Raw genomic sequence first — 27,000 nt, 5'->3', positions numbered from 1 at the left:
TATGGAAATACCTTCAAGAATATAAGAAAATAAAATTCGATACAGTTGATATCTAGGATGTTTTGTAGCTACATACAGACCGAACTTTTACCAATGAGAAAATACCAGCGTTAGAGAGTCACACTACGTATTCTGTCAATGACTATCAACAGAAGCCTATTTTACATATAGCTGGCCTGGTGTCCCGACTGTCCGTCTGTGTGTTATTCTCAAGTGATGACCGTTGTCAGATCTATGAAGGGACCATACATCCACATCGATATGACAGAGGCACAAAACCAAAAATGTGAATGTAGCCTAGGCTAGATACCAACTCAACCAAATATTCGTACCGCTAAACATATTTTGAAACGTCTACCTGGAAAGCATACCAAGAAAAGCAAAGAAGAACAGAAGACAAGCGCAATTCGAAGAAAACTGCAAATAAAAACCAAGACGACAGCGGATCATGTTTGTTCCCTTGCCGGTGCCGTTCGTCTTTCAGAGAACTGCTTCCGACTTCAGCGCCTGGCGTCTCAAGTCACCGCTGGCTCTACGCTCCAGCTCCGGTAAGACCTTTGCTTATCCCGCTATAGCTGTTTCATTGGCCATGCTCCTCTACATTCCACATGCATGAAAAAAACTGAGTCAGGAAATACCTGTCCACTGAACTAGCAAGTCCTTTAGATCACCTCTTGAATAATCAACAAGGATGAGAACATTTGGCTTGAATTGTTTATTCTCTCCGAGTCGAATCACCCGCACTCCCCCACAAAAAAGACGTTAGAATGTTTGTATAAAAATCCAAAGTGCAAAAAAACATATTATTCCCCAAAAAATTTCAAGGAAATGTGGTTCATTATTTACATCCTTTAAACAGTTGCCTATGTGAGGTGTCCCACGCTGTTCCAAGACCATTTTCTCTCCCCACTTCCATCCCCATCTGTCTTCTCCACTCCGTCTGCCTCTGTCTATGCACCCGTCTCTCCCGTTTTCGTCTCTTGGACGGTTAAGGGATTATTCATGTTAATTTATCGATCTGGCGGAGATCGATCCCAGGCCCGCGGAAAAAAAGCGGGACAGATGGTGAGAAATCTTGCGACAAGGCTGGGAGTGGAAAAGATTGAACGAATTACAGGCCATTCTACTTCAATTCTCATATTCTGCGTGAAGTTGATAGTCCTAGTCAATATATGTTATCAATTAATACAATTAGGATTGTTTTGTTGTTGTTGACTGTTTTGTTGTTGCAACAACCTGTGGAGTATAATAACTATCTTGTCTTGAAGCATCTTTGACACTTTTTGGTGGTGGTGGTTCTATCTAATGACGAGAGCGAGGGAAGGGGGGCGGGAAGGTGATGCTGTCCCCGTCTCCATCCAAGTGGAAATTTCAAATGACAGATGGGACCGATTATATGCACTTCTCCCGGGTTGTGATGATCATGCAGGCTATCTCCTTAACTACATGTCACCAGGAGAAAAACGGTTGACATTTTTAATGAGTGCTGGTGGTGGAGGATGGCTTGACAGGTGCCCTGTATGTCCATTGCTTTTGCTGTGACCGAGAGGGGTGGGAAGAGGGGGACAACCATTATAGGTCATTATTAAATGAAAGGAAAAGGTATAGGTTAGGAGGGAATAATAATGGACACATTTTGGAAGATGTTTAAAATTGAATAAAACAAATGGTGACATTAGTGATGCAGTTGAGGGGAGTTTGCATCTTTTTATTTTGTGAAAAGGGGTTATCCACTGATGATGCTAGATAATAATTGTATCCGCTTATGGGTTTACCCACGTATTTACCCCTAATGTTCAAGGTTGACCCACACATCCCTGGGTAACACGTTTCATAGCTTATTCCAGTATAGAGGTGTGAGTAGCATATAAAGTGAACATACTCCCATATGCATACTTGAATAGAAGGGTATAAGTCAATACTCATCTAAAACATGAGGGCTAGAAAAGTGAATATACCCCCTCTTTTTCTTCTGTCTTCTTTCATTCCTCCAAGTCCCATGAGGAAATGGGTAAAAACATAACACAAAGATGGTCGGTCAGCTAGTAAAGAGCATCTCTCTCTCTCTCTCTCTCTCTCTTTCTCTCGCTCTCGCTCTCTCTCTCACACACTCTCTCTCTCTCTCTCTCGCTCTCTCTCTCACACACTCTCTCGCTCTCTCTCAATCTCTCTCTCGCTCTCTCTCTCGCTCTCTCTCAATCTCTCTCTCGCTCTCTCTGGCTCTCGGTCGTGTTGCCTGGCCTTCTGATCTAAGGATCAGATGATGGAGAGAGAGGGGGGTGCTGGGGGTTCAATCCCAGCATGCTTAGGGAGAGAGAGAGAGATGCCAAAGTGGGGGTGTTAAGGAGTGAAATAACTGGAGAAAGAGGGAGAGAGATTGGGCTACCAAGTGTATCTAAGCTAAGAGCTTATGGGTTGCGTTGAATGCTGTATTTATGGCAAACCCACTAACCCCATAAAAGGGTTTTTCCGGACACCATTTCGACGGCAGTTTGTAATTATCGTGGTGTTTTTGTTCGGATTTGCATGTCCAGTCAGAAAACACCGCATTAGGCAAAATGAGATTGGCTCAGATTTGGAGTTCAGATTTGGAGTTCAGATTTGGAATTCAGATTTGGTTTGAAATGCATTTGGAATTGGTTTAAGGGTCAGTTTCCAAGTTTAGAAGAAGCTGAATTATAGTATCAGAGGTATATGTGAAGTATGTGAAGTAATAACATAGTAATACCATATTAATAGTAATAGCATATGTTATTATATCCATAGAAAGATGAGGGAAATGTTACCGAAGTCTAATTGCAATAGATGGTTTTGGCAGAAATAAGTCTACCAAACGTCTCGTTTCTCAGGTACTTGACCTGCCATTACCCCGTTAGTCCCTTAGGCTTTGACGTTGGTCGAAGCCAGAACAAAGAAAACAAAATGCTGTTTTATTTAGCTTTAAAAGTTCCAGAGTTCTTTTTGCCCATGAAAAGCCATCAAATTCAGAGTGAGTCTGTCTGTCTGGTGAGAAACTGTGAATGTTTGCAGCTGTGGTGATTCTTGCAGTCATCGAGTAAACTCCATGTTTTGACTGTCCAGGCAAATTTTCATCGAAATGACGTGGAAACAACGTTGGTTAAACCAGTGTGCGCCCAGTGGGTAGAGTTTATTTGAAGAGTTCACAGTTGCAGAGGCATAATATCTAACAGGCACATTTCTGCTCCAGCTATCTGACCACTCCACCACACACTGTTACCTCCATGCTGCTATAGAACTGCCTCCAGCCCACACCCCAACTCCTCACCTCTCTCTGTCCAGGAGGAGGCTGTGCACCTGGGCTTGGCGAGGGGAGAGAGGGGGGTGGATGGGTGAAGGCTTGGAGGCCTGCATTAACTGGTTAGTATTTGTGTGTGTGTGACAGCTCGGGTCTGCGAGAGAGGACGGACAGGTTGTGTACTTGATAACCTCACATTGAGGGAAATTATAGAGTTGTGTTTTATCTGAACCAGTAAGAATTCACCGTTTTTTTTTAACCTTGCTCTGCTATTGATCAGGCTTCAGTGACTACTCACTGTGTGTGTGTGTGTGTGTGTGTGTGTGTGTGTGTGTGTGTGTGTGTGTGTGTGTGTGTGTGTGTGTATAGATCGGATTTAAGCGGAACTTCAGCGAGTCCCAGTGCTAACATGATTGCGAATGACAATATGTCCACCAGGGTTTGTTAGGGACATAATGGGGAATCAATAAACACAACAGAGATGTCAATACAACATGCTTTATTGCATTAAGCCACCTCTCCCATCTCTGCCCCTAACACCGACCCACTCTATTTGTCTCTAGCTGCCTCTCTCTTAAACACACAGTCACACACACACTTTATTTTTTTTATTTTTTTTTAGGTCTGACGATAATGAACTCACTGCAGACCACTGATGTAGACTAGCTGTAGAGATGAGAAATATAAACGGACCTCTAGATCAGTGTTTCCCGACCCTGGTCCTAGAGTATCTCCATCATTACACATCTTCGTTGTAGCCCTGGACAAACACCCTATTGAGGGCTTGATGGTTAGTTGACAAGTTGAATCAGGTGTGCTTGTCCAGGGTTACAATACAAATGTGTGCTGTTGGGGATACTGGAGGACCAGGGTGGGGGTAACACTGCTCTAGATACGGGAGGTAGATTTCGGCTCCCTAGCTTGGCTCCTACTGCCCATGTTACCATGGATACATTCATAGGCCATTAGATACATATAGTAATAAAGGTGAACACTGTCTCTCTTCTCTCTCTCCCTCCTCCACTCAGCTTCCCTTCAGAGCCTTGATGGTCACAAAGACCATTAGGAGCCAAATTGGCCTTATTCAGGACACAATGCTATATTTGACTAGCCTGAGTGAATTTGTGTACCGGTGTGTGCACGTCCTTGTACATCTTTGTGTGTGTCTATGTGTGTCTCCATGCAAGTGTCTTTGTGCATCTTTGCGTGCGTGTGTGGAATCTTTTGAGAGTGTGTGAGTGCCAGTGTCCATCGCACATTACCCAAAGGATCGGCAAGCACAGCAGGGCCTCCTTTTTCAATGCATAAACCTCTCAGTGTTCAATGGTCAGTGTCTGTACGCCCGTGGAATGGAACTCATTCTCAACCCTTAATCGAATGCACTTGGTCACAGGCCCCCTTTTCTCAAACAAACAAATAGCGTACAAGCAGGCACGTTGTAGGGGGAGCAAGTAATGTTTGTGCCCACATCTCATTCTACACTCCCCTCTCCGTCCCACAATACATTGCCTTGGCCCTGCAATAGTACTGGAGATGAATAGACTAGCGAGCTAGCCCGCCGACTACGCCATAGTAAAAAACCTGCAGGCTTTTCTGCTGATTAGCGGCTGATCTGGGGTCAGGGTTAGCCACCTCTTAATTAAACAGAATAATTTGGTTTCACACTGTACAGCAACATAACACTGGGAGAGAGGAGGGCGGTGCTTTGGCCCTTTGTGACACACGCCAGGCTGTTATCCCATCCCCTCTTGTGTGCTTCTCAATGAGGCCTGGAATGAAAAGAGGGAAAAGTGCCCTGAAGGAAAAAAGGGCCTGCTCTTTTGATTCCCGGGGGCTTATCATAACGAGGAAGAATGTGGGACTTTTTTCTGTTTTAGGAAGCGAATAGCGCCGGGGCTAAAGCACCTTGCTGATGAATTCAACTTTAGTTAGGGTGAGATTAAAAGGAAAAGAGAAGGATGCACAGTGTGTGTGTGTGTGTGTGTGTGTGTGTGTGTGTGTGTGTGTGTGTGTGTGTGTGTGTGTGTGTGTGTGTGTGTGTGTGTGTGTGTGTGTGTGTGTGTGTGTGTGTGTGTGTGTGTGTGGTGTAGCACACATGTTGGCAACAACAAGCCGTATAGTTGGATTGAATAGACCCCAGAAACGTATCCTTTGTGTGGCCGGTTCATGTGTTTGTGTGGCCCGTTCATGTGTTTGTGTGGCCGGTTCATGTGTTTGTGTGGCCGGTTCAATGTGTTTGTGTGGCCGGTTCATGTGTTTGTGTGGCCGGTTCATGTGTTTGTGTGGCCGGTTCATGTGTTTGTGTGGCCCGTTCATGTGTTTGTGTGGCCCGTTCATGTGTTTGTGTGGCCCGTTCATGTGTTTGTGTGGCCGGTTCATGTGTTTGTGTGGCCGGTTCATGTGTTTGTGTGGCCCGTTCATGTGTTTGTGTGGCCGGTTCATGTGTTTGTGTGGCCGGTTCATGTGTTTGTGTGGCCCGTTCATGTGTTTGTGTGGCCGGTTCATGTGTTTGTGTGGCCGGTTCATGTGTTTGTGTGGCCGGTTCATGTGTTTGTGTGGCCGGTTCATGTGTTTGTGTGGCCGGTTCATGTGTTTGTGTGGCCCGTTCATGTGTTTGTGTGGCCGGTTCATGTGTTTGTGTGGCCGGTTCATGTGTTTGTGTGGCTGGTTCATGTGTTTGTGTGGCCGGTTCATGTGTTTGTGTGGCCGGTTCATGTGTTTGTGTGTACCTTGGCGGGCAGATTGTTGCGGCGGTTGATACTTTTAGGTAATTAAAAGGGACTTGGTCCTGTTTGATTGAATGCCACCCCCTCCCCCATTCCCCTCCACTGGTTAGGGCCGTTTTGGGAGAGATTTAGGCCCCCCCCCCCAATTTAATTTAGCGGATGGGAGTTATGATAATGAACGGATGGAAGGGGGGGGGGGGGGGTTCCCTTATTTACCTCAGGGACACTCTGTCCTTCCTCCCTCCTGCCGTTGCGAGTGCAAGGGGTGACTGCCAGGGGTTTGAGTGAAAAATGTAATATCATGCACCCACAAATGTATGCGTGCAGCAGACAGAAGTAACGTGACAACAATGGAGCGGAGGCTCTGCGTCCAGCTTTTAATAAATCGGAGTGGTCGGGCGCTTCAAACTCTTCTGCTGTGGGCTTTCACATCCCCCACCCCCCCATCCAACCCCACCCCAGCCCCTCCCATTCTCAAATGCAGATGCACTTTAGATACACGGCACACTCACATGTTTCCACTCACACATACAGTATGTATGTCTGTACATACACAGGAATGTATTAACACTTGGTTGGACCAGAGTACCTGGAGGCTGTAGACAAGAGTACAGATACACCGATGCTACAGACACACCAAACTCATGCTCGTGTATGAACAATCAGATAACAATAGGCCATTGAGGAGTTTTAGTGTCTACTGAGTGTGCTCACAAAGGGTAAATAGGGCCTTTAATACGGACACACATTTGCTTATCGGAAGGAAAAAGTCCTTTCCTCTGTTCCGTGCCCGCCGCCTTATCACAGTCCCCCTCTGTTCTTTTTCATCCTCTCGTTTTGCTCCAGGAGAGGAGTGCTCCGTCCTGAAATGAAATGAATCTGTTGTAGTACACCGCCACCTCCTCTCCCCCTAGCTCCCTCTCCCCCCCCCCCCCCCCCCCCCTCTTTCCCCCTACCCCCAGCTCAATGTCATTCTCTCTTTACAGTATGGGGAGGGTTGAAGTCGTCACTTTAACCTCTCCATATTGGATATGAATCTTTTAGCCAGCCTCACTCTCGTAGTAATACTCCGAGAGCCCTAATCCACACACACATTTACACTTGCATGTTCACACACACACACACACACACACACACACACACACACACACACACACACACACACACACACACACACACACACACACACACACACACACACAGTAGACAAACCATCCTCTGGCCTTTTCTCCGGGGGGCTTCAATCAAACACATGGTTATAAATCTGTGTGCCTCACCAATGCAGCAGCAGCAACACTTTTTAAAGGCTACATCATTTTGAAGGCCCCTAGTGTGACAATAGGTATTTAGAGGCCTCTTTCCAGCCTTTCTTCTCCTCACAGCATATTGTTGTAGCCTATTTGGGCTGTGGCCTTGGTTGAAGCTACCCTTTATTAGGAGGAGTGTATTGAATGAGGAGGAGCCTGCATTACAGAAAGAAGATAGAGAGCTACTTCTCCCTTCTCCCTAATTGCACCCCTCAGGGATTTGGGAGTGAAAGCATGCATGCATAGTGCTGAAGTAGGATAGGCAAAGCTGAAACCCCCATCACTACTCCACCGTATGAATATGGTAAATCTCCCGTCCGCTCGTGGCATAATTCTCTATAGAAAATGGGTCCTAGTATACCGGTATTCCTAAGGGGGATTTCCTAAGAAGATTCTGTTATTTAGGCTAGCTCTCCCTTCTCCTTTTTCTGGGGGGGGGGGTTTAAAAGGCTAGCTAGCTGCTGCCCAATCCAACTATCACAGTGTCGCACACAGACCAGAACTGCTGTTGTAGACCCAATGTTCACTCACTAGCCCTATCGCTATCTTCTTCAGTCCGCGCATGGCTTTTTGCAGTCGTCGTTCCCCATCCCTACGCCTCTGTGTAGCTAGCTAGCCGGAGCAAGGTACATTTAGCCGCTGCCCTAAGGCAGTACAGACCGTGGTCAGGCACTGATGATTTTAAACAGATCATTTGCATTCTTAACATTTCCACTGGAATTAGCTTCGAGTTATTGCCTACTCCCGGTTGACCTTTAATAGATGGGTGAATCTGTGCTAGACTAAACGGGTCAATTCGAAGATGTCTCAATATAATGCATAATGAGTCTGTCTATCTATTTACGAATTCATATTTTATTGTGCCAAACATGCTAAATATTGAATGGAGAAATAACGTGTGTTGTCCGTACAGACGTCCCCTAAATAGGCTTCAATCCCCATTTCACCCTGCTAGATATGCACAAATATTAGCGTTTGAATTTAGCTATGCTAAAATATTAATGCTAGTATCCTCAGATGTTACGTGCCTCAATCACGTGAGCTGAGGCGTGAGTATGCTTTTAGATGAAATGGGCTAAGTGTGTGTGTGTGTTTACCAGCCCCCCTCTTGGAGCAAAGTCTGTGGCCCTAACCCCTCTGCCCTCTTTTGTTTCGCTGTGAGGGGTGCAGGGGGGGTCCGGTGGGCTGACCTCTGACCTTTTTCCCTCCTCACTGCCCCTCCCTCTGTTCTCCCTCCTTCTGCTAATTCATATGCAGCCGTCCCATCAACCCCCATTCTATTCTCCTCCGCCTATCTGTTGTGTCACGTCTCAAGTTCAAGGCCCGGAGCTTCGCAGTAGCTGGGCTATGCTGGCCATGACATTGAGTGAATTAGCTGTCTACTCTTTACATTAAAGACACCGATGAAGATATTTAGACATTGGGGTTAGAAGTTATCTTTTTATAAAGGGGCTTGAAATGAAGAAATGATGTTACATTTTTGTTATGAACTCAAAGTGCAATATAAGTGGAACGGATGTTGGAAAGGCTTTCTGAGCAGATAGAGAATGAGCAGATGGGATCCAGATTAGTTGGATATCCACTAATCTTGTTTTGTGATACAATTCTTAGTCAGATCGTTAGTTTGGTATTTTCTTTGTTACATTTGCTAGTGTTTCACGTGCAGGCTTTCCAGTCCCGTGTGGCTCAGTTGGTAGAGCATGGCGCTTGCAACACCAAGGGTTGTGGATTTGATTCCCACGCGGGACCAGTATGAAGAAATAAAGACGTTGGAAGATATATGCTCTCACTCTGCGTAAAGAGCATTTGCTAAATGACAAAAATATCAACTCATGTGCACCCACACACACTAACGTTTTTGCAAATGCACACACTCCATTGCCAATGCTAGTACTTCTATGGTTCTCATTGACATTGAACATAACATGAGGACCAAATGTAAAACCACTATGAGAAAATGTCTCTATTGTGGACCCACACTGGAAGAAAAAGCCAAATGATCGCAATGAATGAAAATGGCCATTGGGTAAAACTCACATTCTGCGTTCTTTGTGGAAATTGCGGCCACACATCTCCCAAGGATGCCCGTCTGAATGCATTGTGGGAAGCAATTTGTGGCACCTCCGAGTGTTAGCAAATGACTGTGCTCATGGTATTCCTGGTCATAATGGAGCGCAGAGCAGCATAATTGAATGATTATTAAGGTGAACTCCAGGTGGTGCTCCTTTTTCAAATTTTTTACTCTTTTTTTTATGGTTCGTTGTAAACTATTTAAAGGGGGTGAGCGAGAGCAGTAGAGAAAGAAGGCGTAAGCAGGGATCAAACCCCCGCCGGCTGGGGGGCATATACAGTCCAGGGTCGGCAGCACTAATACCATACGAGCCCCCGGCACTATACGACTGTATTTCAGGCACAAAGACCCTGTATTTCCCCGTAGTTTACCCTGTATTTCATCACATAGGAGAATATGATACTCTTTAGGTAACCTGTCAAATCTTTCTTTATGTCATGGCTTGGTAACAGCTGAGCCCCGCCCAGAGGAACTACGACATAGGGGACCGGGAACTCTTGGCAGTCAAGAAGGCTCTGAAGGTGTAGAGGCACTGGCTGGAGGGGTCCAAGCACCCTTCCTGGTGTGGACGGACCACCGCAACCTGGAGTACATCAGGGCAGCGAAGAGGCTAAACCCGAGACAGGCCAGTTGAGCACTATTCTTCGCCAGGTTCCAATTCACGATTTTCTATAGGCCAGTCTCGAAGAATGTGAAGAAGGACGCCCTGTCTCGCCTCTATGACGCAGAGGAGAGGCAGGGAGAGAAGAACCCCATCATCCCTCCGTTCCGCATCATCACGCCAGTGGTATGGGATGTGGACGCCGACATACGGCAGGCCCTGCGTACAGAACCCGCACCTGTACAGTGCCCGGAGAACTGCGCCTACGTGCCCACAGGTGTGCTGGACCGCCTCCTTTCCTGTGTTGGGCCATCCTGGGATAGGCTGTACCATCGCCTGCCTGACAGAGAAGTACTGGTGGCCCACCTGGCTAGGGACGTCCAGGTTTACGTCTCTTCCTGCTCCATCAGTGCTCAGTCACGCAGACACCTCCTTTATGGAAAGCTCCTTCCCCTGCCGGTTCCACAACGACCCTGGTCTAACCTCTCGTGGACATTGTCACTGACATTCCCACCTCCCAGGGGAACACCACCTTTCTCGTCATTGTGGACCAATTTTCCAAAGCTTGTCGCCTCCGTCCTCTGCCTGGGCTTCAATCGGCCATGCAAACCGTGCAGGCTCTTTTCACGCATGTCTTCTGGCACTATGGGATCCCAAAGAATATTGTGTCAGATCGTGGCCCTCAGTTCACCTCAGGGTATGGAAGGCGTTCATGGAACGCCTGGGGGTCACAGTCTCACCTCCAGGTATTGGGTGCGGAATTGACGAGAGACAGGGTGCTGAAATGACCAGAGAGGACAGGGTGCTGAAATGACTAGAGAGGACAGGGTGCTGAAATGACTAGAGAGGACAGGGTGCTGAAATGACTAGAGAGGACAGGGTGCTGAAATGACTAGAGAGGACAGGGTGCTGAAATGACTAGAGAGGACAGGGTGCTGAAATGACTAGAGAGACATGGTGCTGAAATTACTAGTCACATGGTGCTGAAATGACTAGAGAGAGGGTGTTGAAAGGACAAGAGAGACATTGTGCTGAAATTACTAGTCACATGGTGCTGGAATTACTAAAGAGACAGGGTGCTGAAATGACCAGAGAGACAGGGTGCTGAAATGACCAGAGAGACATGGTGCTGAAATGACCAGAGAGACAGGGTGCTGAAATGACCAGAGAGACAGGGTGCTGAAATGACCAGAGAGACATGGTGCTGAAATGACCAGAGAGACAGGGTGCTGAAATGACCAGAGAGACAGGGTGCTGAAATGACCAGAGAGACAGGGTGCTGAAATGACCAGAGTGACATGGTGCTGAAATGACCAGAGAGACAGGGTGCTGGAATTACTAAAGAGACAGGGTGCTGAAATGACTAGAGAGACATGGTGCTGAAATTACTAGAGAAACAGGGTGCTGAAATGACCAGAGAGACAGGGTGCTGAAATGACCAGAGAGACAGGGTGCTGGAATGACTAGAGAGACATGGTGCTGAAATGACCAGAGAGACAGGGTGCTGGAATTACTAAAGAGACAGGGTGCTGAAATGACCAGAGAGACAGGGTACTGAAATGACTAGAGAGACATGGTGCTGAAATGACCAGAGAGACAGGGTGCTGGAATTACTAAAGAGACAGGGTGCTGAAATGACTAGAGAGACAGGGTACAGGAATTACTAAAGAGACAGGGTGCTGAAATGACCAGAGAGACAGGGTGCTGAAATGACTGTAATAGACTAGGTAGCTTTCACTAAGACTAATGATGTTACGCTGGTATAAAGGATTTTGGAGACAGGCGCAGGAATACACACTAGTGGTTTTTAATACATCCAAAACAAACACGTATACAAAACACTGGGCTGTACCCAAACAAAAGAGCGAGTGTAAACTTTGTTGAACGACGCGGGACGATACCCGTAAAACACAATATATAAAGCCCACCGCATAACAGCTGCATCAACGCATAGGGACTCACACCACCAACAGACATGGGAACAATAGCCGGCAAAGACAGCGAGAACAGAGGGCACATATATAACATACTAATCAGGGGAAATGGGAACCAGGTGTGTGTAATCAGACAAGACAGTCCGGGGTTGATGATAATGGATCCCGTTCAGTGAAGCCTAGAAAGCCAACGACGTAGACCTCCGGAACTGGTGAACAGAATGAGCAGCAGTACCGGGGGGGGGGGGGGGGGGGGGGGGGGGGGGGTCCGTGTCAAATGATGTGCAGTTTTCCTTTACACTTCCATCTTATCACTCTATATTTATTGAATATGATGAATTATGTTTTTCACATGCATGTACATCATTATTAGCATAATTTGTAAATGAGTTTTAATTGATATACCGTACGTTATCAAATGATTGGGCAGACAATTGTTGTGGTAGTAAATCTGGAAGACAGACGTAATACATGAACAAGCTATTATTGGCTCTGAATACTTATGTAGATAAGGTATTTCTGTTTTGTTATTTTATGAATTTGTAAAAATGGCCAAAAACCTGTTTTCACTGTGTTTTTAATGGGGTGTTGTGTGTAAATTGTTGAGGGAAAAAAATGTATTTAATACATTTTAGAATAAGGCTGTAAGGTAACAAAATTTGGAAAAAGTCAAGGGGTCTGAATACTTTCCGAATGCGCTGTACAAGCTGTTGTATATGTTTATATTAGGATACACCGCCTCACACCTTACAAGAAAACGTTCCTTTACTAATGAACCCAATTGTTTTTTAACAGTTTTGTTTTTCATTGAATTTTGGGGCAGCACCCAATAAACTCAATCAAACGACAGGAGTTTTATTTCACACATCATATCTCTCATTTCTCTTGCACACTCTCTCGCTCATGTAATGAGCACTACTGTACTTAAGAGGGGCTGTAGGTAGGATAGCAGGCTAGGAAATGAGAAATGACCCCCTCCAACACTCCTCTCCTTGATCCTTCCCCCAGGAAAGAATGAGAGAAAGAGAAGAGAGAGGTAGGAGGGATGGGTCGGATGAAGGGGGACAGACAGAAGGCATTAAAATTCATGGGCTTTTTATTTTCTGTGCTGAAAATCAATACTGTCTACTATGGATGAGGTGAACAGTGGACAAAAGTGGTTGCGGGGCCAGGGAGGGAGGGAGGAGTGGAGGAGAGGAGGGGGGGGGGGGGGTCGTCAATATTACCAGTGACACAGCCACTGCAGGCCAAGATAAAAATAGGGCTGGACAGTGGTGGGGGAGGGGAACCAAGGGTTCATTAAGTCTGACCAACGGTGTTGGCTGCACAACAGGCCCTATTGTCTGAGCATCAGGACACACCAAACAGCACCCCCACATACACCAGAAAAGTCCAGCCCTGACAGAGGACCATATAGGATTGTACATGTGCATACATATACCTGTCAGTCGGAATGCTTTGAAACAACACTCCTTGCCGTTCTATAGTGGTGGTAGTGGTGAGCTAGAGGGAAGATCTCCGCTGCACACACACACACACACACACACACACATATATATATATATATATAGCATGAGGACCGGTGGTTACTATGGCGATAGGTGTGCGCTAGGGCCGGTGGTTTTGAGGCGTAAACCGTCATAAATAATGGATCCACATTGAAATGCAACAGGTTGCACCTCTGGCATGTTGGGTAAGATTGGCTTTTTGAAAATGTATTTTTCATAAGGATCGTCTCTGCACACGTGTGCTTTCCCATTTACATTCGTTTGCATTTGAAATGTCCTCAACAGGTCAACGAGAATAGATAAGGGTTTATTAAATTCAGTCACTCACCAATTGGGTGCCAAAGCAATATCAAAGTGACAACTAGTAACTAGAATGTCTTGTGCGTAATATTTTCCAAATGGAATGGATTTTGCCGCAGTTAGAAGGTTTTATGCCAAGTGAAAAGCTGGAAAATAAATTGTTACATCTTTACGTAATTATATTGAATCTCACAGCATTCTGACTCTTTATCCCATTAATAGATATCAAATACATTTTAGAATGAGGCTGCAATGATGAACTTACAGTAACATTATTTATCCATTTTGATCAATATTGATCATTATTTATATATATATTTTGCCAATACGGTGGTGTGTTCTTCATACTCAGGTGTGTCCTCAGGAGAAACATGCCAACGTCAGCTGAAGAAATGAGCTGGATATTCAGTCAGAATATGGATGAGGCAGCTAACTCAATATGACTGAGAGAGAGTTGGTGTGTGGAGACTTTTTGAACATCATAGTATAAGAATATTTGAGTGAAGGTTGGACATATATGAGTTTTTAGGGCACTTGGGAGTTGGAGTGAGTGAAATGTCATATAGGATGTATGCGGTGTGAATGCATGTGCCTGCATGCTTACATGTGGTGCATAACTGTGTGGGCACTATATTAGGAGAACAGTATCCACGGCTAGATAATGCCAATAGCATTGGTTATTTCTCTATGTACCAGAGTATGGTCCACTTAGCTCCCCGAGAACGCAAAGTGCACAGAGTCAGAGTCTCGGACTCCGTCTGCGTATTGATAAGTAGGCTAATAAGTAGGCGTCCAGTCTAGGCAGGTGCAAGATGGATGTCGTGGATGGGAGGAACCATTTGAAGTGGCAATGTGTCTGGTTGGCAGTGGGCCAAGGCATCAATAAAGCCAACTAGAGTTTGAGAGCCAGTGAGAGCCATTGAAGGTCCATTTGTCTCAGGCGCAACAGCACTCCCCTGGACCCCGCAGTGACACAACCCCAAATTAGAACCACGGTGGTGGAATAGCACAGCCTCATTAGCACTATACTGCAGGGGATGGTGCTCTGTGTGTGTGTGTGTGTGTGTGTGTGTGTGTGTGTGTGTGTGTGTGTGTTATTGTTTGTGTTAACTTAGTAGTTATTGTTTGTGTTAACATAGCAGTTATTGTGCGTGTTAACATATAGTAGTTATTGTTTGTGTTAACAAAGAGTAGTTATTGTGTGTTTTAAAAAATAGTAGTTCTTGTTTGTGTCAACATATAGTAGACATAGTTTGTTATCATATAGTAGTTATTGTTTGTGTTAAAAAAGAGTAGTTATTGTGTGTGTTAACATATAGTAGTTATTGTTCGGGGTAACATATACTATTTATTGTTTGTGTTAACATATAATAGTTATTGTTTGTGTTAACATATACTAGTTATTGTGTATGTTAACATATAGTAGTTATTGTGTATGTTAACATATAAAAGTTATTGTTTGTGTTAACACGTACTAGTTTTTGTGCATTTTAACATATAGTTGTTATTGTTTGTGTTAACATACAGTAGATATTGTTTGTGTTAACATACAGTAGAAATTGTTTGTGTTAACATACAGTAGATATGGTTTGTGTTAACATCCAGTAGATATTGTTTGTGTTAACATCCAGTAGAAATTGTTTGTGTTAACATACAGTAGATATTGTTTGTGTTAACATCCAGTAGAAATTGTTTGTGTTAACATACAGTAGATATTGTTTGTGTTAACATACAGTAGATATTGTTTGTGTTAACATCCAGTAGAAATTGTTTGTGTTAACATACAGTAGTTATTGTTCATGTTAACATACAGTAGAAATTGTTCATGTTAACATCCAGTAGATATTGTTCATGTTAACATCCAGTAGAAATTGTTTGTGTTAACATACAGTAGATATTGTTTGTGTTAACATACAGTAGATATTGTTTGTGTTAACATCCAGTAGAAATTGTTTGTGTTAACATACAGTAGATATTGTTTGTGTTAACATACAGTAGTTATTGTTCATGTTAACATACAGTAGAAATTGTTCATGTTAACATCCAGTAGATATTGTTCATGTTAACATCCAGTAGAAATTGTTTGTGTTAACATACAGTAGATATTGTTTGTGTTAACATACAGTAGATATTGTTTGTGTTAACATCCAGTAGAAATTGTTTGTGTTAACATACAGTAGATATTGTTTGTGTTAACATACAGTAGATATTGTTTGTGTTAACATACAGTAGATATTGTTTGTGTTAACATACAGTAGATATTGTTTGTGTTAACATCCAGTAGTTGTGCGTGTTAACATAAAGTAGTTATTGTGCGTTTTAACATGTATTAGTTATTGTGAGTTTTACCATATAGTAGCCATTGTTTGTATTAACTTATAGTACTTATTTTTTGTTTTAACATATAGTAGTTATTGTTTGTTCTAACATATGGTATTTATTGTGAGTGTTAACATACAGGAGTTATGTTGCGTTTTAACATATAGTAGTTATTGTTTGTTTTAACATATAGTAGTTATTGTTTGTTTTAACATATAGTAGTTATTGTTTGTTCTAACATATGGTATTTATTGTGAGTGTTAACATACAGGAGTTATGTTGCGTTTTAACATATAGTAGTTATTGTGCAAGTTAAGATATAGTAGGTATGTTACGTTTTAACATATAGTAGTTATTGTGCAAGTTAAGATATAGTAGGTATGTTGCGTTTTAACATATAGTAGTTATTGTGCAAGTTAAGATATAGTAGGTATGTTGCGTTTTAACATATAGTAGTTATTGTGTTAGTTAAGATATAGTAGGTATGTTGCGTTTTAACATATAGTAGTTATTGTGTTAGTTAAGATATAGTAGGTATGTTGCGTTTTAACATATAGTAGTTATTGTGTTAGTTAAGATATAGTAGGTATGTTGCGTTTTAACATATAGTAGTTATTGTGTTAGTTAAGATATAGTAGGTATGTTGCGTTTTAACATATAGTAGTTATTGTGTTAGTTAACTTATAATAGTCATTGTGAGTGTTACCATGTAGTAGTTATTGTGCGTTTTAACATATAGTAGTTATTGTGCAAGTTAAGATATAGTAGGTATGTTGCGTTTTAACATATAGTAGTTATTGTGTTAGTTAAGATATAGTAGGTATGTTGCGTTTTAACATATAGTAGTTATTGTGTTAGTTAAGATATAGTAGGTATGTTGCGTTTTAACATATAGTAGTTATTGTGTTAGTTAAGATATAGTAGGTATGTTGCGTTTTAACATATAGTAGTTATTGTGTTAGTTAAGATATAGTAGGTATGTTGCGTTTTAACATATAGTAGTTATTGTGTTAGTTAAGATATAGTAGGTATGTTGCGTTTTAACATATAGTAGTTATTGTGTTAGTTAAGATATAGTAGGTATGTTGCGTTTTAACATATAGTAGTTATTGTGTTAGTTAAGATATAGTAGGTATGTTGCGTTTTAATATATTGTAGTTATTGTTAACATATAGTACGTGATCAGCCCATGGCACTCTTGCAGGCCTCTGTTTGAATCAGCTCTCATTCGCCCCCACCTCACAGTAGAAGCCTCAAACAAGGTTTTAAAGACTGTTGACATCTAGTGGAAGCCTTAGGAAGTGCTATATGACCCCATAGACTCTGTATATTCGATAGGCAATGAGTTGAAAAACTACAAATCTCAGATTTCCCACTTCCTGGTTGGATTTTTCTCAGGTTTTTGCCTGCCATATGAGTTCTGTTATACTCACATACATCATTCACACAGTTTTAGAAACTTCACTATCCAATACTACTAATAATATGCATATATTAGCTTCTGGGCCTGAGGAGTAGGAAGTTTACTCTGGGCACGCTTTTTCACATTCACATCCGAATGTGAAAATGCTGCCCCCTATCCCAAACAGGTTTTAATGTGCGTTTTAACATATGGTAGTTATTGTTTGTGTTAACTTATAATAGTCATTGTGAGTGTTACCATGTAGTAGTTATTGTGCGTGTTAACATATAGTACTTATTGTGCGTGTTAACATATAGTAGTTATGTTGCGAGTTAACATATAGTAGTTATGTTGCGAGTTAACATGTAGTAGTTATTGTGCATGGTAACATGTAGTTGTTATTGTTTGTGTTGCCATATCGTAGTTATTGTGCGTTTTAACATATAATAGTTATTTTGCGTGTTACCATAAAGCAGTTTTTGGGTTAACGTACCATAGTTATTGTGCGTGTTAACATATAGTACTTATTGTGCGTGTTAACATATAGTAGTTATTGTTTTTGTTAACCTATAGTAGTTGTTGTGTATGTTAACATATATGGGGCGGCAGGGTAGCCTAATGAAAGGTTGCAAGTTCAAAACCCCGAGCTGACAAGGTACATATCTGTCGTTTTGCCCCTGAACAGGCAGTTAACCCACTGTTCCTAGGCCGTCATTGAAAATAAGAATTTGTTCTTAACTGACTTGCCTAGTTAAATAAAGGTAAAAAAAAATAGTAGTTGTTGTTTGTGTTAACATATAGTAGTTATTGTACATGTTAACATATAGTAGTTATTGTTTGTGTTAACATATAGTAGTTATTGTGAGTGTTTCCATATAGTAGTCATTGTTTGTGTTGACATATAGTAGTTATTTTGCACGCTAACATATAGTAGTTATGTTGCGTGTTAATATATAGTAGTTATTGTTTATAATATAGTAGTTATTGTTTGTGTTACCATACAGTAGTTATTTTGCACGCTAACATATAGTAGTTATGTTGCGTGTTAATATATAGTAGTTATTGTTTATAATATAGTAGTTATTGTTTGTGTTACCATACAGTAGTTATTTTGCACGCTAACATATAGTAGTTATGTTGCGTGTTAATATATAGTAGTTATTGTTTATAATATAGTAGTTATTGTTTGTGTTACCATATAGTAGTTATTTTGCACGCTAACATATAGTAGTTATGTTGCGTGTTAATATATAGTAGTTATGTTGCGTGTTAATATATAGTAGTTATTGTTTATAATATAGTAGTTATTGTTTGTGTTACCATATAGTAGTTATTGTTTGTGTTACCATATAGTAGTTATTTTGCACGCTAACATATAGTAGTTTTTTTGCGTGTTAACATGTAGTAGTTTGTTGCATGTTAATATATAGTAGTTATTGTTTGTGTTAACATATAGGATCAATTGTTTGTGTAAACATGTAGTAGTTATTGAGCATGTTAACATGTAGTAGTTATTGAGCATGTTAACATGTAGTAGTTATTGTGCGTGTTAACATATTGTAGTTATTGTTCATGTTAACATGTAGTAGTTATTGTGCATGTTAACATATAGTAGCTATTGTGCATGTTAACATATAGTAGTTATAGTGAGTGTTAACATATAGTAGTTATAGTGAGTGTTAACATACAGTAGTTATTGTGAGTGTTAACATGCAGTAGTTATTGTGTGTTTACATGAAGTAGTTATTGTGCGTGTTACCATATAGTAGTTATTGTGTGTGTTAACATATTGTAGTTATTGTGTGTGTTAACATATAGTAGTTATTGTGTGTGTTAACATATAGTAGTTATTGTGCGTGTTAACATATTGTAGTTATTGTGTGTGTTAACATATAGTAGTTATTGTGCGTGTTAACATATTGTAGTTATTGTGTGTGTTAACATATTGTAGTTATTGTGCGTGTTAACATATAGTAGTTATTGTGCGTGTTAACATATTGTACTTATTGTGTGTGGTAACATATAGTAGTTATTGTGTGTGTTAACATATAGTAGTTATTGTGCGTGTTAACATATAGTAGTTATTGTGTGTGGTAACATATAGTAGTTATTGTGCGTGTTAACATATTGTACTTATTGTGTGTGGTAACATATAGTAGTTATTGTGTGTGTTAACATATAGTAGTTATTGTGTGTGGTAACATATAGTAGTTATTGTGCGTGTTAACATATTGTACTTATTGTGTGTGTTAACATACAGTAGTTATTGTGTGTGTTAACATATTGTAGTTATTGTGCGTGTTAACATATACTAGTTATTGTGTGTGTTAACATATAGTAGTTATTGTGTGTGTTAACATATAGTAGTTATTGTGCTTGTTAACATATAGTACTTATTGTGTTTGTTAACATATAGTAGTTATTTTGCATGTTAACATACAATAGGTATGGTTTGTGTTAAGCATATGGTAGTTATTGTGCATGTTATCATACAATAGGTATGGTCTATAGGCACTATTTATATTTTTGGAAAAATAACGTTCCCAAAGTAAACCGCCTTTTTCTCAGGACCAGATGGTAGAATATGCATATAATTGACAGCTTAGGATAGAAAACACTCTAAAGTTTCCAAAACTGTCAAAATATTGTCTGTGAGTATAACAGAACTGATATTGCAGGCGAAACCCTGAGGAAAAACCAATCAGGAAGTGCCTCTTATTTTGAAACCGTTGTGTTCCTATGCACCCCTATTGGCCATTGAAAAGGATATCAACCAGATTCCTTTTTTCTACGTATTCCCTAAGGTGTCTACAGCATTTTGACGTAGTTTCACGCCTTCATGTTGAAGAATGAGCGTAAACGACTACATTACGTAAGTGGCCAGCTGAGGGCTCTCAGAGTGATTCTTGCGTAAAAGACAGAGGTAGTCATTTTTCCTCTCGCTCCTACTGAAAAGCCAATTGTCCCGGTTGATATATTATCGAATAGACATTTGAAAAACACCTTGAGGATTGATTATAAAAAACGTTTGCCATGTTTCTGTCGATATTATGGATATCATTTAGATTATTTTTTTTGCCATTGTTGTGACTGCTATTTCCGGTGGATTTCTTAACATAACGTGACCAACAAATGGAGGTATTTTGGATATAAAAATAATGTTTCTTCGACCTGTAATATAACTTTTTGAAAGTTTTTGTCCGACGTAACGCTGACCAGAATGAGCGTTTGGATATGTATACCAAACGCGCTATCAAAAGAAGGTATTTGGACATAAATAACAGACATTTTCGAACAAAACAAACATTTATTGTGTACCTGGGATTCCTGGAGTGCTTTCTGATGTAGATTATCGAAGGTAAGGGAATATTTATCATGTAATTTCTTGTTTATGTTGACGCCATCATTGCGGCTATAGTGACTTTTACTTCTGAGCGCTGTCTCAGATTATTGCATGGTTTTCTTTTTCCGTAAAGTTTTTAAAAAAATCTGACACCGGCTGCATTAAGGAGAGGTATGTCTATAATTGTAAATGTGTATAACTTGTATTATCATCTACATTTATGATGAGTATTTCTGTTGAATGATGTGGCTATGCAAAATCACTGGATGTTTTTGGAACTAGTGAATGTGACGCGCCAATGTAAACTCATATTTTGATAAATATGAACTTTATCAAACAAAACATACATGTATTGTAACATGAAGTCCTATGAGTGTCATCTGATGAAGATGATCAAAGGTTAGTGATTCATTTGATCACTATTTGTGTTTTTTGTGACTCTGGCTGGAAAATATTTGGCTGGAAAAATGGCTGTGTTTTTCTGTGGCTACCTAACATAATCGTTTGTGGTGCTTTTGCTGTAAGGCATACTTGAAATCGGACACTGTGGTGGGATTAACAACAAGATTAGCTTTAAAATGGTATGAGATACATGTATGTTTAAGGAATTTTAATAATGAGATTTTTGATGTTTTTAAAATGGCGCCCTGCACTTTCACTGGCTGTTGTCATATCGCTGCCGTTAACGGGATTGCAGCCATAAGAAGTTTTAACATATAGTAGTCATTGTTTGTTTTAACATATAGTAGTTATTGTTTGTGGTAACATATAGTAGTTATTGTTTGTGGTAACATATAGTAGTTATTGTTTGTGGTAACATATAGTAGTTATTGTTTGTGGTAACATATAGTAGTTATTGTTTGTGGTAACATATAGTAGTTATTGTGAGTGTTAACATATAGACATTATCTATTGTGTTAACGTACAGTAGTTATTGTGAGTGTTAACATATAGACATTATCTATTGTGTTAACGTACAGTAGTTATTGTGCGTGTTAACATGTAGTTGTTATTGTGCGTTTTACCATATAGTAGATATTGTGCGTGTTAACATATAGTAGTTATATTGCATTTTAATGTATAGTAGTTATTGTTTGTGTTAACATATAGTAGTTATTGTTTGTGTTAACATGTAGTTGTTATTGTGCGCTTTAGCATATAGTAGTTATTGTGCATGTTAACATATAGTAGTTATTGTTTGTGTTTACATATAGTAGTTATTGTTTGTGTTTACATATAGTAGTTATTGTTTGTGTTAACATATAGTAGTTATTGTGCATGTTAACATATAGTAGTTATTGTGCACGTTAACACATAGTAGTTTTTGTTTGTGTTAACATATAGTAGTTATTGTGCGTGTTAATATACATTTGTTTCTGTGCGTGTTTACATATAGTAGTTTTTGTGAGTGTTAACATATAGTACTTATTGTGTGTGTTAACATATAGTAGTTATGTTACATGTTAACATATAGTAGTTATTATGCGTGTTAACGTATAGTAGTTTTTGTGAGTGTTAACATATAATAGTTATTGTTTATGTTAACATTTAGTAGTTATGTTACATGTTAACATATAGTATGTATTGTTTGTGTTATCATATAGTAGTTATTATGCGTGTTAACGTATAATAGTTATTGTTTGTGTTAACATATAATATTTATTGTTTGTGTTAACATATAGTAGTTATTGTGCATAGTAACATCTAGTAGTTATTGTTTGTGGTAATATATAGTAGTTATTGTGCGTTTTAATATGTAGTAGTTATTGTTTGTGTTAACATATAGTTGTTATTATCAAATCAAATCAAATTTATTTTGTGTAGCCCTTCGTACATCAGCTGATATCTCAAAGTGCTGTACAGAAACCCAGCCTAAAACCCCAAACAGCAAGCACGGTGGCTAGGAAAAACTCCCTAGAAAGGTCAAAACCTAGGAAGAAACCTAGAGAGGAACCAGGCTATGTGGGGTGGCCAGTCCTCTTCTGGCTGTGCCGGGTGGAGATTATAACAGAGCATGGCCAAGATGTTCAAATGTTCATAAATGACCAGCATGGTCCAATAATAATAAGGCAGAACAGTTGAAACTGGAGCAGCAGCACGGCCAGGTGGACTGGGGACAGCAAGGAGTCATCATGTCAGGTAGTCCTGAGGCATGGTCCTAGGGCTCAGGTCCTCCGAGAGAGAGAAAGAGAGAAAGAGAGAATCAGAGAGAGCACACTTAAATTCACACAGGACACCGAATAGGACAGGAGAAGTACTCCATATATAACAAACTGACCCTAGCCCCCCGACACATAAACTACTGCAGCATAAATACTGGAGGCTGAAACAGGAGGGGTCAGGAGACACGGTGGCCCCATCCGAGGACACCCCCGGACAAGGCCAAACAGGAAGGATATAACCCCACCCACTTTGCCAAAGCACAGCCCCCACACCACTAGAGGGATATCTTCAACCACCAACTTACCATCCTGAGACAAGGCCGAGTATAGCCCACAAAGATCTCTGCCACGGCACAACCCAAGGGGGGGGTGCCAACCCAGACAGGAAGATCACATCAGTGACTCAACCCACTCAAGTGACGCACCCCTCCCAGGGACGGTATGAAAGAGCCCCAGTAAGCCAGTGACTCAGCCCCTGTAATAGGGTTAGAGGCAGAGAATCCCAGTGGAAAGAGGGGAACCGGCCAGACAGAGACAGCAAGGGTGGTTCGTTGCTTCAGAGCCTTTCCGTTCACCCTCCCACTCCTGGGCCAGACTACACTCAACCATATGACCCACTGAAGAGATGAGTCTTCAGTAAAGACTTAAAGGTTGAGACCGAGTTTGCGTCTCTTACATGGGTAGGCAGACCATTCCATAAAAATGGAGCTCTATAGGAGAAAGCCCTGCCTCCAGCTGTTTGCTTAGAAATTCTAGGGACAATTAGGAGGCCTGCGTCTTGTGACCGTAGCGTACGTGTAGGTATGTACGGCAGGACCAAATCAGAGAGATAGGTAGGAGCAAGCCTATCTAATGCGTTGTAGGTTAGCAGTAAAACCTTGAAATCAGCCCTTGCCTTGACAGGAAGCCAGTGTAGGGAGGCTAGCACTGGAGTAATATGATCCAATTTTTTGGTTCTAGTCAGGATTCTAGCAGCCGTATTTAGCACTAACTGAAGTTTATTTAGTGCTTTATCCAGGTAGCCGGAAAGTAGAGCGTTGCAGTAGTCTAACCTAGAAGTGACAAAAGCATGGATTAATTTTTCTGCATCATTTTTGGACAGAAAGTGTCTGATTTTTGCAATGTTACGTAGATGGTTAAAAGCTATGCTTGAAATGGTCTTGATATGTTCTTCAAAAGAGAGATCAGGGTCCAGAGTAACGCCGAGGTCCTTCACAGTTTTATTTGAGACGACTGTACAACCATTAAGATTAATTGTCAGATTCAACAGAAGATCTCTTTGTTTCTTGGGACCTAGAACAAGCATCTCTGTTTTCTCCGAGTTTAAAAGTAGAAAGTTTGCAGCCATCCACTTCCTCGTCTGAAACACATGCTTCTAGCGAGGGCAATTTTGGGGCTTCACCATGTTTCATTGAAACGTACAGCTGTGTGTCATCCGCATAGCAGTGAAAGTTAACATTATGTTTTCGGATGACATCCCCAAGAGGTAAAATATATTGTGAAAACAATAGTGGTCCTAAAACGGAACCTTGAGGAACACCGAAATTTACAGTTGATTTGTCAGAGGACAAACCATTCACAGAGACAAACTGATATCTTTCCGACAGATAAGATCTAAACCAGGCCAGAACTTGTCCGTGTAGACCAATTTGGGTTTCCAATCTCTCCAAAAGAATGTGGTGATCGATGGTATCAAAAGCAGCACTAAGGTCTAGGAGCACGAGGACAGATGCAGAGCCTCGGTCTGATGCCATTAAAAGGTCATTTACCACCTTCACAAGTGCAGTCTCAGTGCTATGATGGGGTCTAAAACCAGACTGAAGCATTTCGTATACATAAATAATAAAAATTTTGAGAGGAATGGAAGATTCGATATAGGCCGATAGTTTTTTATATTTTCTGGGTCAAGGTTTGGCTTTTTCAAGAGAGGCTTTATTACTGCCACTTTTAGTGAGTTTGGTACACATAGAGAGCCGTTTATTATGTTAAACATAGGAGGGCCAAGCACAGGAAGCAGCTCTTTCAGTAGTTTAGTTGGAATAGGGTCCAGTATGCAGCTTGAAGGTTTAGAGGCCATGATTATTTTCATCATTGTGTCAAGTGATATAGTACTAAAACACTTGAGCGTCTCCCTTGATCCTAGGTCCTGGCAGAGTTGTGCAGACTCAGGACAACTGAGCTTTGAAGGAATACGCAGATTTAAAGAGGAGTCCGTAATTTGCTTTCTAATAATCATGATCTTTTCCTCAAAGAAGTTCATGAATTTATCACTGCTGAAGTGAAAGCCATCCTCTCTTGGGGAATGCTGCTTTTTAGTTAGCTTTGCGACAGTATCAAAAAGGAATTTCGGATTGTTCTTATTTTCCTCAATTAAGTTAGAAAAATAGGATGATCGAGCAGCAGTAAGGGCTCTTTGGTACTGCACGGTACTGTCTTTCCAAGCTAGTCAGAAGACTTCCAGTTTGGTGTGGCGCCATTTCCGTTCCAATTTTCTGGAAGCTTGCTTCAGAGCTCGGGTATTTTCTGTGTACCAGGGAGCTAGTTTCTTATGAGAACTGTTTTTAGGGGTACAACTGCATCTAGGGTATTGCGCAAGGTTAAATTGAGTTCCTCAGTTAGGTGGTTAACTGATTTTTGTCCTCTGGCGTCCTTGGGTAGACAGAGGGAATCTGGAAGGACATCAAGGAATCTTTGTGTTGTCTGTGAATTTATAGGACAACCTTTGATGTTCCTTGGTTGGGGTCTGAGCAGATTATTTGTTGCAATTGCAAACGTAATAAAATGGTGGTCCGATAGTCCAGGATTATGAGGAAAAACATTAAGATCCACAACATTTATTCCGTGGGACAAAACTAGGTCCAGAGTATGACTGTGGCAGTGAGTGGATCCAGAGACATGTTGGACAAAACCCACTGAGTCGATTGGAGCCTTTTGGAGTGGGTCTGTGGACTTTTCCATGAGAATATAGAAGTCACCAAAGATTAGAATATTATCTGCTATGACTACAAGGTCCGATAGGAATTCAGGGAACTCAATGAGGAACGCTGTAAATGGCCCAGGAGGCCTGCAAACAGTAGCTATAAAAAGTGATTGAGTAGGCTGCATAGATTTCATGACTGGAAGCTCAAAAGACGAAAACGTCATTTTTTTTTTGTAAATTGAAATTTGCTATCGTAAATGTTAGCAACACCTCCGCCTTTGCGGGATGCACGGGGGATATGGTCACTAGTGTAGCCAGGAGGTGAGGCCTCATTTAACACATTAAATTCATCAGGCTTAAGCCATGTTTCAGTCAGGCCAATCACATCAAGATTATGATCAGTGATTAGTTAATTGACTATAATTGCCTTTGAAGTAAGGGATCTAACATTAAGTAGCCCTATTTTGAGATGTGAGGTATCATGATCTCTTTCAATGATGACAGGAATGGAGGAGGTCTTTATCCTAGTGAGATTGCTAAGGCGAACACCGCCATGTTTAGTTTTGCCCAACCTAGGTCGAGGCACAGACACGGTCTCAATGGGAATAGCTGAGCTGACTACACTGACTGTGCTAGTGGCAGACTCCACTATGCTGGCAGGCTGGCTAACAGCCTGCTGCCTGGCCTGCACCCTATTTCATTGTGGAGCTAGAGGAGTTAGAGCCCTGTCTATGTTGGTAGATAAGATGAGAGCACCCCTCCAGCTAGGATGGAGTCCGTCACTCCTCAGCAGGTCAGGCTTGGTCCTGTTTGTGGGTGAGTCCCAGAAAGAGGGCCAATTATCTACAAATTCTATATTTTGGGAGGGGCAGAAAACAGTTTTCAACCAGCGATTGAGTTGTGAGACTGCTGTAGAGCTCATCACTCCCCCTAACTGGGAGGGGGCCAGAGACAATTACTTGATGCCGACACATCTTTCTAGCTGATTTACACAATGAAGCTATGTTGTATGTTATGCATGTTAACTTATAGTAGTTATTGTATGTGTTAACATATAGTAGTTATGGTGCGTGTTAATATACATTTGTTTCTGTGCGTGTTTACATTAGTAGTTTTTGTGAGTGTTAACATATAGTAGCAATTGTTTGTGT

The 27,000-nt window shown here is 41.2% G+C and overlaps 1 protein-coding gene across 1 annotated transcript in view; it reads left to right on the top strand.

Moving 5' to 3' along the window:
- The first annotated feature begins 448 nt into the window (after nt 1-448).
- Nucleotides 449-27,000, top strand: part of LOC139372619 (POU domain, class 2, transcription factor 2-like) — a 71,656-nt gene continuing 45,104 nt past the window's right edge. Inside the window, exon 1 of the mRNA XM_071112389.1 lies at nt 449-548. Coding sequence (XP_070968490.1) covers nt 449-548 — 100 coding nt within the window. The remainder of the gene's footprint in view (nt 549-27,000) is intronic.

Source organism: Oncorhynchus clarkii, chromosome 18, assembly GCF_045791955.1.
Source record: "Oncorhynchus clarkii lewisi isolate Uvic-CL-2024 chromosome 18, UVic_Ocla_1.0, whole genome shotgun sequence".
In the NCBI taxonomy this organism is placed as follows: Eukaryota; Metazoa; Chordata; class Actinopteri; order Salmoniformes; family Salmonidae; genus Oncorhynchus; species Oncorhynchus clarkii.
This window is presented reverse-complemented; position numbering and strand designations above follow the sequence as displayed.